This window comes from Ascaphus truei, chromosome 8, assembly GCF_040206685.1.
Source record: "Ascaphus truei isolate aAscTru1 chromosome 8, aAscTru1.hap1, whole genome shotgun sequence".
Classification (NCBI taxonomy): Eukaryota; Metazoa; Chordata; class Amphibia; order Anura; family Ascaphidae; genus Ascaphus; species Ascaphus truei.
In genome coordinates this window covers 76419381-76436584 of record NC_134490.1, presented here as the reverse complement: position 1 = coordinate 76436584, position 17204 = coordinate 76419381, and the positions used below count along the sequence as shown (strand labels likewise).

General features: G+C 42.8%; 1 protein-coding gene across 1 annotated transcript in view; it reads left to right on the top strand.

Annotated features, from left to right (window-relative positions):
• DNTT (DNA nucleotidylexotransferase) overlaps positions 1-17204 on the top strand; it is a 257582-nt gene that overhangs the window by 88409 nt on the left and 151969 nt on the right. The window contains exons 5-6 of the mRNA XM_075613065.1: positions 9417-9488; positions 15728-15851. Coding sequence (XP_075469180.1) covers positions 9417-9488; positions 15728-15851 — 196 coding nt within the window. The remainder of the gene's footprint in view (positions 1-9416; positions 9489-15727; positions 15852-17204) is intronic.

The following is a 17204-nucleotide window of genomic DNA, read 5'->3' as shown; positions in this document are numbered from 1 at the left end:
TGGGTGGGTGGGTGACAGTGACTTGACAGTGACTGGGTGACAGTGACTGGGTGGGTGACAGTGACTTGACAGTGACTGGGTGACAGTGACTGGGTGGGTGGGTGACAGTGGGTGGGTAGGTGACAGTGACTGGGTGGGTGACAGTGACTTGACAGTGACTGGGTGGGTGACAGTGACTGGGTGGGTGACAGTGACTATGACAGTGACTGGGTGGGTGACAGTGACTGGGTGGGTGACAGTGACTGGGTGGGTGACAGTGACGGGGTGGGACACAGTGACTGGGTGGGAAGAGTGACAGGGTGGGACACAGTGACAGGGTGGGACAGTGACTGGGTGGGTGGGACAGTGACTGGGTGGGTGGGTGGGTGACTGGGTGGGTGGGTGACAGTGACACTGACAGTGGGTGGGTGGGTGACAGTGACTGGGTGAGTGACAGTGACTGGGTGACAGTGACTGGGTGGGTGACAGTGATTGGGTGGGTGGGTGACAGTGACTGGGTGGGTGACAGTGACTGGGTGGGTGGGTGACAGTGACTTGACAGTGACTGGGTGACAGTGACTGGGTGGGTGACAGTGACTTGACAGTGACTGGGTGACAGTGACTGGGTGGGTGGGTGGGTGACAGTGGGTGGGTGGGTGACAGTGACTTGGGTGACAGTGACTAACAGTGACAGTGACTTACCTTGACCCGGGTGGGTGCAGGTTGCCGCCGGACGCTTGCTCCTCCTGCCCCCGATATCCCTGCGGCAGCTGCCTGGGACGGGAGGTGGGCTTGGGGGCGCGGGTTGGGGGAAGGGGGGGGGAGGAGGGCACGGGAGGTGAGCTCGTGGGGGACGCGAGAAGCTGGCCGCGGAGGGAAGCGGTGAGAAGCAGGCCGCTGGAGGAGCTGAATTATTTAATTATTACTTCCCCCTCCAGCCCACGTTGGGAGCAGGGGGGGGAGCGGGCCCGCAGAGGAGCTGCATGTTGCTTCCCCTTCCGCCCCGCGTTGGGAGCAGGGAAGGGGGAGGGGAGCGGGCACGCAGAGGAGCTGCATGTTGCTTCCCCTTCCGCCCCGCGTTAGGAGCAGGGAAGGGGGAGGGGAGCGGGCCCGCAGAGGAGCTGTGTGTTGCTTCCCCCTCCGGCCCACGTTGGGAGCAGGGGGGGGGAGCGGGCCCGCAGAGGAGCTGCATGTTGCTACCCCTTCCGCCCCGCGTTGGGAGCAGGGAAGGGGGGGGGACGGAGCGGGCCTAGCGCATGCGCGCCGGGACCGCAGGGAATTGGCGCCATTTTTTTTTCAAAGTTTTTTTTTTTTCAAAGTTTTTTTTTTTTTCAAAAAAAATTTTTTTCAAAGTTTTTTTTTTTTTTTTAAATCTCATCGAGGGCCACACAGAGAGGCCAGGCGGGCCGCATGCGGCCCGCGGGCCGCGTGTTGTGCAGCCCTGATTTAGAGGTTAGCCCAAGTAACTTTAAGAGTGCCCAGTGGTCTGATCCCACTTTGTCAGTAGCCCGAAATTCCATTTCAGTAAGGAATGGAACCCCTTCTTATCCAGACAGACCCTTATCTTATCCTTACTTTGAGGTGGATAACAATCTGTTGAATCGCCTTGAGGAAAAACAGTCTGTTAGAGTAAAACAGTTGTTAGTGCCAAAAGCGTATCGGCGCACTGTGTTAAGCCTCGCGCATAGTCATGTACTAGGTGGTCACCTAGGGGTTGAAAACACTAAAGAGCGTATTCTCAGGAGTTTTTACTGGCCGGGGTTGATGGCAGCAATAATAGATTATTGTTCATCGTGTCCTGAATATCAGCTCACTGCCCCTTTGCCAGCGTACCGTAGTCCGTTGGTACCCCTACCAATAATTGGAGTCCCATTTGAACGCGTTGCTATGGATTTTGTTGGCCCTTTAGTGAAGTCAGCCAGGGGGCATCAGTACATACTGGTGATGTTAGACTATGCGACCCGATATCCTGAGGCAATCCCTCTACGCACGGCCTCAGCAAAATCTATTGCTAAAGAGTTAATGATGATGTGTAGTCGGGTGGGGATTCCCAAGGAGATCCTATCAGATCAGTGTGCTCCATTCATGTCTCGGGTAACCAAGGAGTTATGCAAACTTCTCCACATAAAACAGTTAAAAACCTCTGTGTACCACCCACAAACTGATGGTTTGGTGGAGCGGTTCAATTAAACCCTAAAGGCAATGTTGCGGAAAGTAATTGATAAGGATGGAAAGAACTGGGATTTTCTGTTACCTTATTTAATGTTTGCTATTAGAGAAGTGCCCTAAGCACCTACTGGGTTTTCACCATTTGAATTGTTGTATGGTAGACACCTTAGGGGGTTACTTGACATAGCCAAGGAGACATGGGAACAGGAGACTACACCCCATCACAGTGTAATAGAGCATATAACCCAAATGCAGGAACGCATGGCAGCCATTATGCCTATAGTGCGGGAATATATGGAAAAGGCCCAACGTAACCAGCGGAATAGCTATAATAGGAATGCTAGGGTCCGTAGGTTTCAACCTGGAGACAGAGTCCTAGTGTTAATCTCCACAGTAGAAAGTAAATTTCTGGCAAAATGGCATGGGCCATATGAGGTTATTGAAAAAATGGGTGAGGTAAATTATAAAGTGAGACAGCCAGGTAGACGAAAGCCTGAACAAATATACCAGGTGAACTTACTCAAGCCCTGGAAAGAAAGGGAGGTTTTACTGTGGACCCCTCTAGGAAAAACCCAGATCCAGAAGTGAACATATCAAAGGCCCTGTCTATACACCAGGCACGGGAAGTCAAGGAATTTGTTAAATTAAATAAAAGGGTATTCTCCGCAGTTCCGGGAAGGACTAGGGTTATTAGGCATGACATTATAACCGAACCAGGAAAAAGGGTCAATCTTAAGCCTTATAGAATACCTGCAGCTCGTAGAGAGGCCATTAGAGCAGAGGTTAAGAAAATGCTAGAGCTTGGGGTGATTGAGGAGTCACAAAGTGACTGGAGCAGCCCTATTGTGCTCGTACCAAAGCCTGATGGGACTGTAAGGTTTTGTAACGATTATCGCAAGCTGAATGATACAGTATCTCAAAATTTGATTCCTACCTCATGCCAAGGGCTGATGAGCTAGTGGAGAGACTTGGGAAAGCCCGTTACCTCACCACACTAGATTTGACCAAGGGTTACTGGCAGGTTCCACTCACAGAGCAGCAAAGGAAAAGACTGCCTTTTCTACTCCTGATGGTCTTTTCCAATACAAGGTGTTGCCATTTGGTCTGCATGGGGCTCCTGCCACCTTTCAAAGAATGATGGACAGAATATTAAGGCCACATACATTATATGCAGCTGCATATTTAGACGATGTAGTGATACATACCGAAGATTGGGAATCCCACCTTACAAAAGTACAAGCAGTGTTAAACTCGATTTACTCTGCAGGGTTAACGGCTAACCCAAGGAAGTGTACAATTGGCTTAGAGGAAGCCAAATATTTAGGATATACTATTGGTAGAGGGTTAGTGAAACCTCAAATGGCTAAATTGGAAGCCATAAGGAATTGGCCCCGGCCAGTCACCAAGAAATAAGTGAGAACTTTCCTTGGCCTAGTTGGATATTACCGGAGGTTTATCTGTAACTTTGCTACCCTTGCATGTCCTTTAACTGATCTGACAAAGGCAAGAGCTCCAGTAATGGTAAAATGGTTCCCAGAACTAGAACAAGCATTCAGGTCGTTGAAAGAAGCCATATGTGCTCAACCAGTGTTAGTAACCCCCGATTTTGCTAGGGAATTTATTTTGCAAACCGATGCGTCGGACATAGGGCTGGTGCGGTCCTCTCACAAGAGAACCAGAATGAAGAACATCCTAGCTTGTACCTAAGCAGAAAACTTAACCCACACGAAAGAAACTACTCCATAGTTGAAAAAGAGTGTCTTGCAATAAAGTGGGCAGTAGACGGTTTTAAGTACTACCTGTTAGGCAGAAAATTCAGGCTGGTGACAGACCACGCACCCCTGACCTGGATGAGTCAGAATAGGGAGAAAAATAGCAGAGTGACAAGCTGATTTCTCAGTCTGCAACCCTACAAATTCTCAGTGGAACACAGGGCAGGCAGTAAGCAGGGGAATGCAGAAGGCATGTCAAGAATGCATTCACTGGTGTGCACGGTCGCTCACCCCACTAGGTCTGAGCTGGAGGGGAGGATATGTGACAGATATGAGGGAACAGTAGTGAAAAGAAGATATTACAGCCCTAAATTAGTGCAGGGTTTCTGCTCCACTCTACGGTTTGGAGATTTACCAAGGGGAATCCAGACTGGGACTTCTAGCTCTCCCAGCTTTCACAGGACTGGAGCAGCTGATTGAGCAGGGAGATGATTAAAAGGTTGCTCTAAATAGAGCAAGACATGGCTGTTTGACTCTCAAGAGGAGGGTGTGCTGAAAAGCTGTGTTATGCTGAGAAAAAGACTTTTGTTTTGTTTGTTTGATTTACTCCTGCTATCTGCTGTAGCATTTGTATGGCAAAATAAGCAGGCCAAGCTTTTCACCTCTGTGTCAGAAGACTGTCTCCTCTACCTGGAAGGCTGTGTGAAAGTGCTGATCCTTGGACAAAAGGTATAGAGAAAGAAGGTACTTTGTCACAAGAGGGGAGGCACCAATAGCATTACACTTACAGCACATAGAATATCATACCAAACTCAAAAAAGCACCCCGCTACAGCTGGAGTGATAAAAGTGAGGTGCTCACTAGGTAATACTATACGAATACAAGAGAAGAGGAAACCTAGTTTCTGAGCACTCGGTCACTGATGATGATAAGTGAAGTAATTAAAAATCATTTAATGTCAACAAATGAATGTAAAATAATAACTAGCCAAGCTGGGTTAATTAGCCTGCCTGTATCTGGCACACCGGGGATTAATCTTTACAACGGGAATTTGAGTGACTATATAAACTATGACATACCCTATGGGACCTCCCCCCTTGAGTTTAAGAGCCCTGATGAAGCCTTCTATGTGAAACGCGCGCGTTGGCAAAAACTCCACATGCACACGCAGAACGATTACACTCTGACTGCAGCACTAGGGAAATGGTAACACTGTTGCGGAGGTCTGCCCTTTAGTATTCACTTACTGTACCTATTTGTAGCGCTCTTGCTGGGGATATTTTGTGAGCAGAGCGTTTATTGGGAAGTCTACACCAATCCTCTGACCCTGTTGTTATTGGCACATTCTGGGTAGAAAAGAAGTTTATTAGATTGTCTTTGAGTTCGTGATATTGAGAGCTATTTGGAACTGTTTAAGCACTTCTCCACTGACATCAGCTCTGATATGATCAACACGATCATGGGTTATTTAGTAATGCCACCCATGGATTCGGTGTCACTGAGGTCCCTAGAACCCAGTTCAGCAATTGGAAAATCTGGTTTACATAGATTTGTTTACCTGTGTACAGGTCCACCAAGTACGCAGGAATGTGCCCACCTGCCCGCACCCTCTAAAACACAAGGGTGACACCTGATCATAGATTTTGTTCAATTTGAATGGGATCAAGTACATTACCACCTGTACAGCAGCTTGTAGCTGTTTTCTTTAATAATACTATACTTTGGAGTCCGATGATGTGGCTTTCCAAATGTCCGACACTTCAGCTTTAAAGACTCCATGGAAAAAAAGATGGAGATGATTTTAAAGAAGCAATATGTTGCTATTGACATTACCATGAAACCAGCAACTGCTGCTGCGTGCATCTTCAGAGCAATATGGTCTCAGACCCTGGAAGATGGACCAAAAGAAGAAGTGGCCAGGCAAAAGCTTCTAAAAGATTTTGGCACTCTCAAAGAGGCATTAGATGTTATATGCGATGCAATAGATGGAATTAGTCTGATAGCAAGATCAGCCTTGTGGCTGAACAGTTGGTCAGCGGATGCTACTCCCAAGCATAAATTCGTTTCTTTACCATTTAAAAAAACATTACCTCTTGGGGTATATTTGATTTTTTTTACTATGTTTAAAGCAGGGGGTCTACAGCGCTGAACTACATTGATTTTTTTTTATGATCCTTTGTATATGGACCTTTAAACTAAAGAGGGATACCGGCAGCACCTTTACATGCAAGTATCTGGGGGAGCATGGGGTCCTCGGAGCTAAAATCAACGCGGTTCAGGAGGGAAGCTATTTTTTTTTAATTTAAAAAGTATTGGTGATTTAAGAGGGGGGCTTTATGGTGAAGCTTGGGATGTGATTATCTCCAAAGTTTCAAGCAGGTGTGGGATTTTCCTACTGCCAAACAGAATGCTGAAAGAACCAGATCGGCCATCACTTGAGTCTAGGCGCAAAGTTCATCTTTCCTGTCTCGCCTTCAAATACTTTCTGGGCAAGCTACCCAGCTATCTGAACAAGCTCCTCACCCCTACCACATGCAGCACTTATCTGAGATCAGACTCCAAAAGACTGTTCAGGGTCCCAAGGCTCAACAAAGTATCCGGCTGCTCCTCCTTCTCTTACCGTGCACCCCAAAACTGGAACAATCATCCAGAGACTTTCACAGTGAGCACCAGTCTAAGTTCTTTCAAAACTAAAGCAGTCTCACATTTTAATCTGGTCTGTAATTATTACATACTCCTATAACATATACAGGCAGTCCTCATTTTACAACGCTTCGATTTACAATGAATGGCTTATCCAACGCTATGCAATGCATACCTATGTTCATTTTTACAACGCCAAAACGGCTTATCGAACGCTCTTGTGACGCTTTGCAAAGTTGTTTATGTGTATATAATATATATATTATACTATATTATACTATATAATATATTATATTTTTATATTATATTATATATTATGTTATATTATATATATATAATATAGTATATGCACTATATAATTTATGTGTGTGCTGCATATCTTATTGTCTGCATAAAATATTTAGTGTATTTTAGCATTAAAAATGCCTTCAGGAACGGAACCTTTCATTTAAACAGTGTTCCTATGTGAAAACGTGTTTCGCTTTACAACGTTTCGCTATCCAACGCCATTTTGAGTAACGCATTGTGTCGGATAACCGAGGACTGCCTGTATTATCTCTTACTGTGCATGCAATGTCTTGTACAGTATATACTGTAATGTATAGCTTGCTCACTTCATGCAACTATGTATATGTAACCATATAATTGTCATCATATCTGTTCCCAGGACATACTTGAAAACGAGAGGTAACTCTCAATGTATTACTTCCTGGTAAAACATTTTATAAATAAATAAATAAGAAAGAGAAGAGTCTGAAGATTGGTTAGAGTCCCTAGGACCTCGTTTCAGGAAGCCAGAGTTTACAGGTCAGGAAGACCTTGTTTGTTCTTGGGATTTCAACAGACCCAGGTTCCATTCTGAACTAAATCCAGGTACTGTACATTCAAAGGCCAAGGCAGAAAACAGAATTCCTGAAGATTTTTAAAGCAGAAGTTAGGTTTTTCCAATGGTATACTGTAGTCTCTGAATCTCCAGCTTTCAGGTGATTGTGGAAAATTGGGGACTGCCGTAAGTAGATCTCATGGTCACGAGGGAAAAAAAATCGGATGATTCAGAACTATTCAAAATGTTTCAACAGTCAGGCCTAAGCTCAGAATGCAATGTCCATCCCATAGAATATTCATCTGACACATGTTTTCTCTCCAGTTCTCATATTGATTTAGAAGGTTTTGAAGAAAATAAGGACAGATCTATCAGAAATGATCTTGATTTGCCCATTTTGTCTTAGAAGGACTTAGATTGTTTTAGAAGTTTTTCTGAATTAATAATGCTCAAGATTGGAAAGCTTCAAAGGCAGTCCTATGTGCCGAATTTGTTGGTTCAGGGTCCTTTAGTTCATCCGAATACAGAGATGTTTCATTATTCGGCGTTGAGGTTGAGCTGGACAGGCTAAGGAAAGAAGGCGTATCCGAAGAACTAATATCAAATCTACCACCGTCTTGTAAGCCATTTACTTCAGGGATCTATTATGGAATAGGGAGGAAGTTCTATTCCTGGGCCAGGAGAAGAAGGCTTAAGCTAGAGGATATCAAGATGGCACAGATTTTGAATTTCCTGCAGGAAGATTTTCAGAAAGGACTTATGCCATCCTCCATTAAGGTCTGAATTTGTGCTTAAGGGGCCTTGCTGAGGGTCTGTTAGTAGAAAGAAGAAAAAGCCAGCACTCTCATGGATGTTTTCTGGGTGTTTATTAAGGTGGATCAATGTTTTAGTCCTCAACCAGGACCTTTCTCAAGACTTTTCAAGATAGGGTTTTTGTTAGCCTCAGAACAACTCGTTTTATAGTTCATAAGTGTTATATCAAGGATAAAGCCTGCAGTACAATATCAGATACCAGTTTAGGATTTTAACATTGTTTTGAATGAAATTACATCTGGGAGCCTTATCATGTAAATTACCACATTGATAGGTTTTGCGAGACAAAATTATCATGAGGACAATAAAGATGTATTTTGCAGGAGGTTCCTTTGTTCTGCCCTCATTCTGAAGGATATATGAAAAAGCAATGGATTAAAATAGATGTTGTGAGAGTTCTGACCACCCACGTGAATAAGACTGACGATTGCAGAAGAGCAGACCATTTATTTATTCTGTACTATGGCCTCAGAAGAGGGGTCGCAGCCTCATCCATCACTATTGCAAGATGGATAAGAATCCCTATGACTATTCAAGCAACATATAGGATTATGGGCAAGGACTCACCCTTAAGTATCAGGGCCCAATCTACTGTACATGAGAAACAGCAACTTTCTGGCCAGAGAAAACACTAACACCTATAGAACAAATATGTAAAACAGCAATATTGTCTGACAATCCACATCTTTTTGAGATATCACAAACTGGATGTCATAGTATCAGGAAATGCAGCATTCAGAAGAAAGGTCTTGCAAGTAGTTGTTAACGATTTGTTTAGTTTCAAACCGCCCAAAGAATTGGAACTGCTTTTGAACATCCCACCAGTAGAGGTTAACATAGGGATGTAAAAGAAAATAGGAAATGTTTTCCTACCAATATTTTGTCTTCTTTTAGTCCTGTATGGCAATCTCAAGTGTGTTCCCATCCCCTATCTTGTGTTCTAAGAGTAATCCTGAGTCTTACTGCACAGGGGAGGCAATTTCTTTCATTCAGCTAGTCAGTCATTGAATGTTTGGAGGTCCTGACTGCAACAAAGCTCTGCCTTAACACGTGCATGTAGGGATCTAACACGTGTTAGTACTCACTTCTCACTACACATGCAGTTGGCAGGGATGGTACAGTACAAGAAGGACTAGTAAAGAAACAATGGATTTTTCCTCTATGTCTTAATATACTTTATACTATTTATCAGATGTGCTGTGTCTTCTTCCTCTGTCTCTTGGATTTGGGTGAAGTATACATATATATAATTTAATTATTGTTTGCTAATTATATAGGAGATTCTTGAAGATGGAGAATGTTCCAGGGTTTTAGAAGTGATGAACGCAGAGCGATATAAATCGTTTAAGGTAATTATAGATGCATTTAAATATGTTTTTCTGTTTGGCACTCTCTACATGAATTCCAGGTAATTTACTATTAGGTGATCTATTTCTTAAATCACTGTTGACATACCTACAGTAATTAGCCAGCACTGGTTATTAAACAATGAAAAGGCATGAGTTGCAAGGAGGCACAATGACAGCAATGTATTTTTTTTAGAAGTAAATGAGAATATATATGAGAAAGCTGTTTGCCTCTGTAACCCTGTCTGTTTGCTGGTGTACGTAGTACACGTATCACAGGGCTGTCTTAAGAATTTTTTGGGCTCCTGGGCTAAGTGTAAACTGGGGGGCCCACCCACAAAGGTGACATTTAAATACAATTACCGTATGTTTTTATTGAACAACATTCAACACTTATTGAAGTTCTGCAAATATTAATACAAACACAAACATTTTATTAATCTACATGTGTCTCTCTCTGGGGTTTTTTTATTTACAAAGTCACAAATAACATCATCACGTTCCATTTTATGAAGTAGATCTGATTCCATTGAACCCTCTTTCCTTGATGACAATCCTAGTTGAAGCAGCAGCTGCGAAATCTCATTCTTACTAAGGCCCAACTTTGAAAGAGATTTTCCGTCTTTGCAGTGTGTGCCCGTCATGCTTCGAAAAGTTTCTAAAGTAATTTCAATGCTAGGAAATGTTGCCTCCAGCTTGTTGTGCTTTAGCATTGCACAAATACCGGGTGACGGTTGCTCTTCAGAGAGAGAAGAGAACGATTGCTCTTCTTCCGTTGATATTCAAAGCTTGACTTCCTAACACTCAGATATCATTTTTTCTTTCTCCAAATCTTTGTTATAAACGAAGGCAAGCCTATCACAATTCATAGTCATTTCTGCCATATTATTTTGGGCCATTGTATTTGTGGAGCCTCTGAAAGGTCAGAGGTCGGTGGTCCTTGGGCTACAGCCCAGTTAGCCGATGAATGCTGTTGTTATTTTTATGAATTTTGTACCTTTCTGACAATCTGCTGATAGAAGACTTAAAAATTGAATTTTACAAGTACTGTACCTTTGTTCTGGCTCAGGTTTTGAACCATTTATTTGTCCATATGCCATTTGTTATGTAACATGACATATGTTGTCCTTTTTAAAATGCTGTCTTCTGGAACAATGATTCAGATCTCTATTTAACTCTGCTGAAATGTAAGAGCAGTATAATCTAGCAGGCATAGAAGAGAGGTAACTTTGTAAATATTTGGTGCCAATTTCTTATCATTATTATACTGTAGGTACTGTATACAGTATGATGCCACAACTGAATAATTGTACAAAGGACTTCTTTATCATTTGACTAAACCTAATATACATAAATTAAAAACATGATCAATTTGCTTAACAGCAAAACATACAGTATGTAAATATACTGTACTTGGCTTTGCATGAGCCCAGATTTCAGCTGCTTTACAGAATAGAAGCGTCGCACAGTTCTACAGCACTTTTCTGGTGAAACAATTAGCAGATTAATTTAATTCATAGGTGAATCTCCTCAACAGAGAATGTACAGATATTTTAATTATAAGGACATATTCTGGTTTAGTTAAACCTGTTCAATATACATTTCTACGTTTTGTATTGTACAGGTATTTTCAATATCTTTTCAGTGTGGCCACACCAATCACCATGCCCCCGACGAGACTAAATCCAGAGACCTGACCCCAACCATTGCCCACCAACCATGCAAGCTCTCCATGCACCTAACCCATCGCCCTACCATAATTTTCCCACCCCTGCCCAACACAAAGATATCTTAACCATTACTCTATGCCCATCACATGAGATGTTCCATACTGTATGTAACCCCATCATTATATTAATAAATAATGTACAGTGACCTGGATAAGGGATCTATATAAATGGTATTATAAATAAATAACGGCTGATGATATTCTGCATGGTACTTTACATTTTTGGTGGAGTTTTAAAAGAAAATCTAATAATGGAAAAATAATTACAAAATACTAGATATAAATCTGTTTAAATGAGAAATATATTAATGTGTCTGGAGGAAAAAAAATAGCAAATCCTTTTCAATAACAATGAACAACATTTGATTTTGAATTACAATGAAGCACTGTCATTTTTTCATTACTGAGATATAATTAGTTTCATGGAATGACTTAAACACATTACATAAGTACAATAAACATGTACTGACTCAAAGTTTAGAAACAATCAAAAATAGATTAAGTAACTTTACATTGGTTCATTGAGGGCAAAACAGAATAAAATGCATTAATGAAGGGTTCAGATTTTCATCAGAAAATTTTACCCATATCTCCGCATCTATTACTTTGTATAAAAAACTTTTAAAAATATTGAAATGTTCAGTAGAAATTGGCACATTTTCTCCAAAATTTTGTTGGGTGTAAACCACTCCTTTTTTATTTAATTTTCAAATATTCAAAAATCCAAAATTTGGAAAAAATAATATTAAAAATGTAAAACATATTTGAACAAAATATTCCAGAATATTCAATTTTTCCCAGAATTTTAAGACACAAATCCAATTTTGTCACATTGACCCATCTCTAAGAAGCAGTCTGAGTTGTGTGTTGTCTTATATATCAACAGCATCCTAATTTATCTTTCTGAGCTCCGTTAACATACTGCAGCTTAATGTAAAAAGGAAATCACTTTTCTTAAACACATACTGTAGGAGTCTAAGGGGCCTATTCTAGTAGGCTCGATAACCAACTTATCGAGGATTTTAAGCAGCTATCGCAAGGTGGCTATTCAGAAAGCCTCGATAAGTAGATTAAATTGTGCAGCGAAAGCATTTTCTCGCAAATTCTGGCTCCTGGCCAAACACATCGCGCGGTAGCCGGCGAGAAGCCCAAACTCGCAATTTTGATCAAATTGTGAAATTGTAGTAGTTATGATTTGATCAAAGATTATTCTCGCCAGCAAAAGCTGGCGATAAGGGCTGTGAGAGACAGGGAAAAGATGCATTTTTCCTGCATCGGATTGATGCCGGGGACCTCCGGAGCTGATACACATTAATATCAGCACCTGAGACCCCGGCATCAATCCCATGCAATAAAAATGCATTTACAGTCAGCTTCATTACCTTTGCGGCTACCCACTAAGGCAATGAAGGGGTTAACCCCCAGTGCCATGTTTGTTGTAGGTAGCGGGGGTGGGTGAAGGTGGTATTTGACCCATGGTGGGTGTTTAGTCCTTGCGGAGGGTGAGGGGTTTGTGGGAGGAGTTAACCCTATAGATCAAGAGCACGAAGCCGGTGCGCTGCACCACAAATAGGAGAGTGAAAGAGGGTGAGATAAATATACATATACCCACTGGGAGGACAGGTTAGTACACTTTGACAAAGCTCTGGGGAGCGAAACATGTTAGTGTGATTTTTGTTCTCTTATTTTTGCAATAAATCGTTTTTTTCTCACCTTGTGAGCCATATGGCTGTGTGTAACATCAAAGTGTCACATTTTAAAGTGTACGGTAGGTAGAGTTAATTTTGGAGTTGAAATTGGAGGTGAAGATAAGAGGAAGATCTGGACTCTGCACAACAACTTTGCAACTGTGAGAACTTTGCTTTCTAAAAGCTGTGATTCGTTGCACACTTCCTGTCTCTCCAGTACCTGGGAAGTCTCTCCTCCTGCATCTCACTATGCTCTCCCTATTTATTTTTCTGTTTACTGTTTCCTCACTCCTTTGTGACCGTCTCTGTTCTCTCCAACGTCCACACTCCCCACTGCACCATTATTTATACACCTTTCTTCCATCAACTTCTTTACCCATAAATCCTCTATTCACATCCTCTATCTACTCCTTCCTGCTGCTGGGATCTCCCCTAAGCCTGAACCCAGACATACACACCTGATCTCACCCACGCCTCCCTGCTATCTCTTCCCCCGATAATGATGTTAACCTTCTGATTTAATACTGACTAACCTTAAAACCCGCCCCACAAATTAAGCATCCCAATATCCTGCACTCATGGCTATTGTCCCACACCCACAGTCACTTCTACCACCCATTGTGGCCGAGCACTGCCATACACAGCACTTATTCCCTCACCTGCTGTCTCTGTAAGTCTCCCAGCATACCACTTAGATTGTAAGCTCTTCGGGGCAGGGATTTCCTTTCCTATTGTCTGATTTTGTTGCGCTTATTGTATTATTATAATTCCCTGCACTGTATTCTTTGTGAAGCACCGAGTACACTTTTGGCGCTATATAAATAAAGACGTACATAAAATACAATACCCTCTTTCAATCTCCTATTGGTTGAGCGGCGCACCGACTTCCCGCCATTTTTTCTCTTGCTCCGCACGCACACAGGAATACACCCTGCAAGTGAAGAACCTCCTAAGGCCGCGCTTATAGTGTGCACGACGGCGACGTGATGACGTCACCCGTTGCCGCTAGCAAAGTTGCGGGCGACCAGGTCTTTGATTGGTTCAGAGGCTGTCACATGTGGCGACAGCCTATGAAAAATCAAATTTGACCGGCTTCAAGAATTCGCGCCACCAGCGTCGCTCCCGTCGCACGCAACGGCAGCAATATATTTGTTTTGCCGCGACGATGCGTCGCCGGCACTATAAGCGCAGCCTTATCCAGGATTCAAAGAGACCACAAACAGACATTCGCCTCTCTGTGAGTAATGCTAATTTCATCTTTGTTGGGCTGTTTCAATTGTTAAGAGGCAAATATTTGCTTTGGGACATTCATGGTTTATGCATTTTCTAAACAGAGTTACAACCTTGTTCAGCGCTATCCTCTACAGACCCATGAGGAGTTTTCCACACTATGGACACTTGTTTAAGGGTGTATTCTATACATTGTGCAAAATACATTTCTTGTAAGGAAAATTAACTACTATCAAACCATTTTCTTTTTTCATTATTGTGTATCCCATACACTATAGAGCCCCAGTTCTACCATCCCGAGAAAACCCCATTTATGTTCCTGTATATTGTTTTATTTTTGAATGGGCAAATGCACTACTATCCATATCTAGATAATAGTAATTTTGCCCATTACTCTGTACTGTATGTGTTGTGGGGGAGGGCGGAGGGGGGGGGGGTGGTTGTTTATGGTAGAGGAGGTGGGTATTAGGGTTGTTGTGTTTTTAATGTTTCTTGGGGGTAGAGGGATTCGGTGAAGGTGGTAGTTACCACAGGGGTGGGTTGCGGGAGTGGTTAACACCTTCATTACCATAGCGGTTCCCACCGCTCATGGTAGTGAAGGGGTTAACAACTCTCGCAACCGTCTCAGCAGGCCTGACCACCCCCCCTGGGACAACTACCCACTTCATCCACCCCCTCTGCCCCCCAATAAACATGCTATTCGGGTTTAACCCCTTCATTGCCTTAGCGGTTAGCCACTAAGGTAATGAAGCTGTTTTAATAAAAATTTTAATAGTAGTGTGCGGGAGCAAGGTGTCTCCGGAGAAGAACCGCATTGATTTCAGGTCAAGGGACCCCCTGCTTCCCAAGATACAGGCCCCATTATGGGGTGCCGGTATCCCCATGCAATCTTTAAATGTCCCGCGTCATGTGACCGGGACATTTAAATGCATAGGAGATACCGGCACCCCATACCAGGGCCTGTATCTCGGGAAGCAGGTGGTCTCTGGACCTGAAATCAACACGGTTCATCTCCAGAGACCCCCTGCTCACGCACACTAGTATTAAAATTTTTATTAAAACAGTGCGATCGCCTGTGAGAGTTGTGCAGGGAGAGTTGACTCTCTCTGTGCAGCTCTCTATGCAGCTGGGCCCGATCGCATGGGGAGAACTTTGAGAGAGGCCGAGATGAGTTTGTCTGCTGCACCGAGCGGTTTAGGCATTTTTCTGCCGCACGGTTTCAGTTGGGTTCAGATTCTTTCTGCATACCGTGATAACTCGACTGACAAACCGTTCGGCGAGAACATGTCAAACCTTGCGAGGTAGCAGCGAACTAACTCATCGAGGCTACTAGAATAGACCCCTATATGTATGAAGGCAAAAGTGGAGCAATTCTGAGGCACAAACATTTCTCCATGGGGCATCAAAGTAACATATTCTTATTGTTTTTAATTGGATTTGTTCATTTGATAAATACTGTGTGGTGCAGATTTTTTGCCCCAGAATTGTAACACTTTTGCCATAATACACATCCCCGTACTGTAGGTACTTTCATAGCATAATTCCTGCTCCATTGCCATTTAATGCCAACTTCCTCCCCCCCCTTTTTTTTACAGCTATTTACATCTGTCTTTGGAGTAGGTTTGAAGACCTCAGAAAAGTGGTACAGAATGGGTTTTCGAACACTTGAAGAAATAAGAGATCGTGAGGATCTGAGGTTAACAAAAATGCAGAAATGTGGTAAATCATTTGCATTAAATATCCATCAAATGTATATTTTTTCCTAATGTATGAAGCTGCAAGAGTGTATTTTAGTGGTAAGCACCAGCAGAACACAGGCTGTATATAGAAGAGACATACAGTGGTTGGTGTATGGTGCTCAAGCACAGAGACCCATGTCTCTGGGAAATCAATATTGATAGGAATAACCTTAAGCATATGGGGCTCCAATTACCCTGAAGGCAGGGGTTGGATGCACGGAGACACCCCCCCTTTACCTCATTGGGCTGGCCCCCGTGAGTATACTCACAACTCGGCATCACTAGTCCTTCTCTCCATAAGCGTGCTGCTGTTCCAGTGGGAAAAATCCAGTGTGAGATTTGTGTGTGCAGCGCACAGCCAAAGGGAGGATAGCAGGTCTGGCAAAAAAATCTTTATTAAAGTGTCATAAAAACAGAAGGCTGCAACCTTCTACGCGTTTCGTGCACTCAGATGCACTTTGTCAAGAAGTGAATACAGCATGAAATAACCAACATTTTATAGCAGTGCCTGCCGATTTGGCGCCAAAAACAATCCAATCAGGACTCTTATAATCAATAAAATGTTGGTTATTTCATGCTGTATTCACTTCTTGATAAAGTGCATCTGAGTGCACGAAACGCGTAGAAGGTTGCAGCCTTCTGTTTTTATGACACTTTAATAAAGATTTTTTTGCCAGACCTGCTATCCTCCCTTTGGCTGTGCGCTGCACACACAAATCTCACACTGTATATAGAAGAGAGTTACAGTAGTATAACTGGAGATGGACAATTTTTGGGGGGTGAATTTGGATCTGCAGTGGATCCGCTGGTTCCTTTGGTCCACGGGATTTCAGTGGATCAACCTCAAAAAGAGCGATTTGCATTTTGCGGATTTTCTATTATTATTTCTAATACACTACGCGGATTCTGCAATCCATTGACGGATTTGTACAGTAGCATCCAATCAGCAACGGCTTTCTCATTCCGCAGATTGGATTCTACAAATCTCGGCAACGAATTGTACCCAATGGCGGTGTTTGATGAATCTGTTTGAATTAAAACTGACCAAATCCGTTTGCGGCTTTTACACCACGAAACAAATTTTGGAGGAAACGGATTTGGGCGGGTCCATTCATGTCTAATTATACCCAAGTTAGAGAGAGACTTTTAAAGCAAAACAAATGTAGAAATACATCAACTCCCTCTCACCAGCCCAAGGGTCTCCAGTCCACAAAGCTGAATGACTGAAAGGCTGTGTTACATTGGACGCTTTCAAAATATCTTCAGCCTCAATTTAAGAGCTACGGGGAAAATGTTGCTGTAACCAACATGGATACATAAACATTACCTTTTA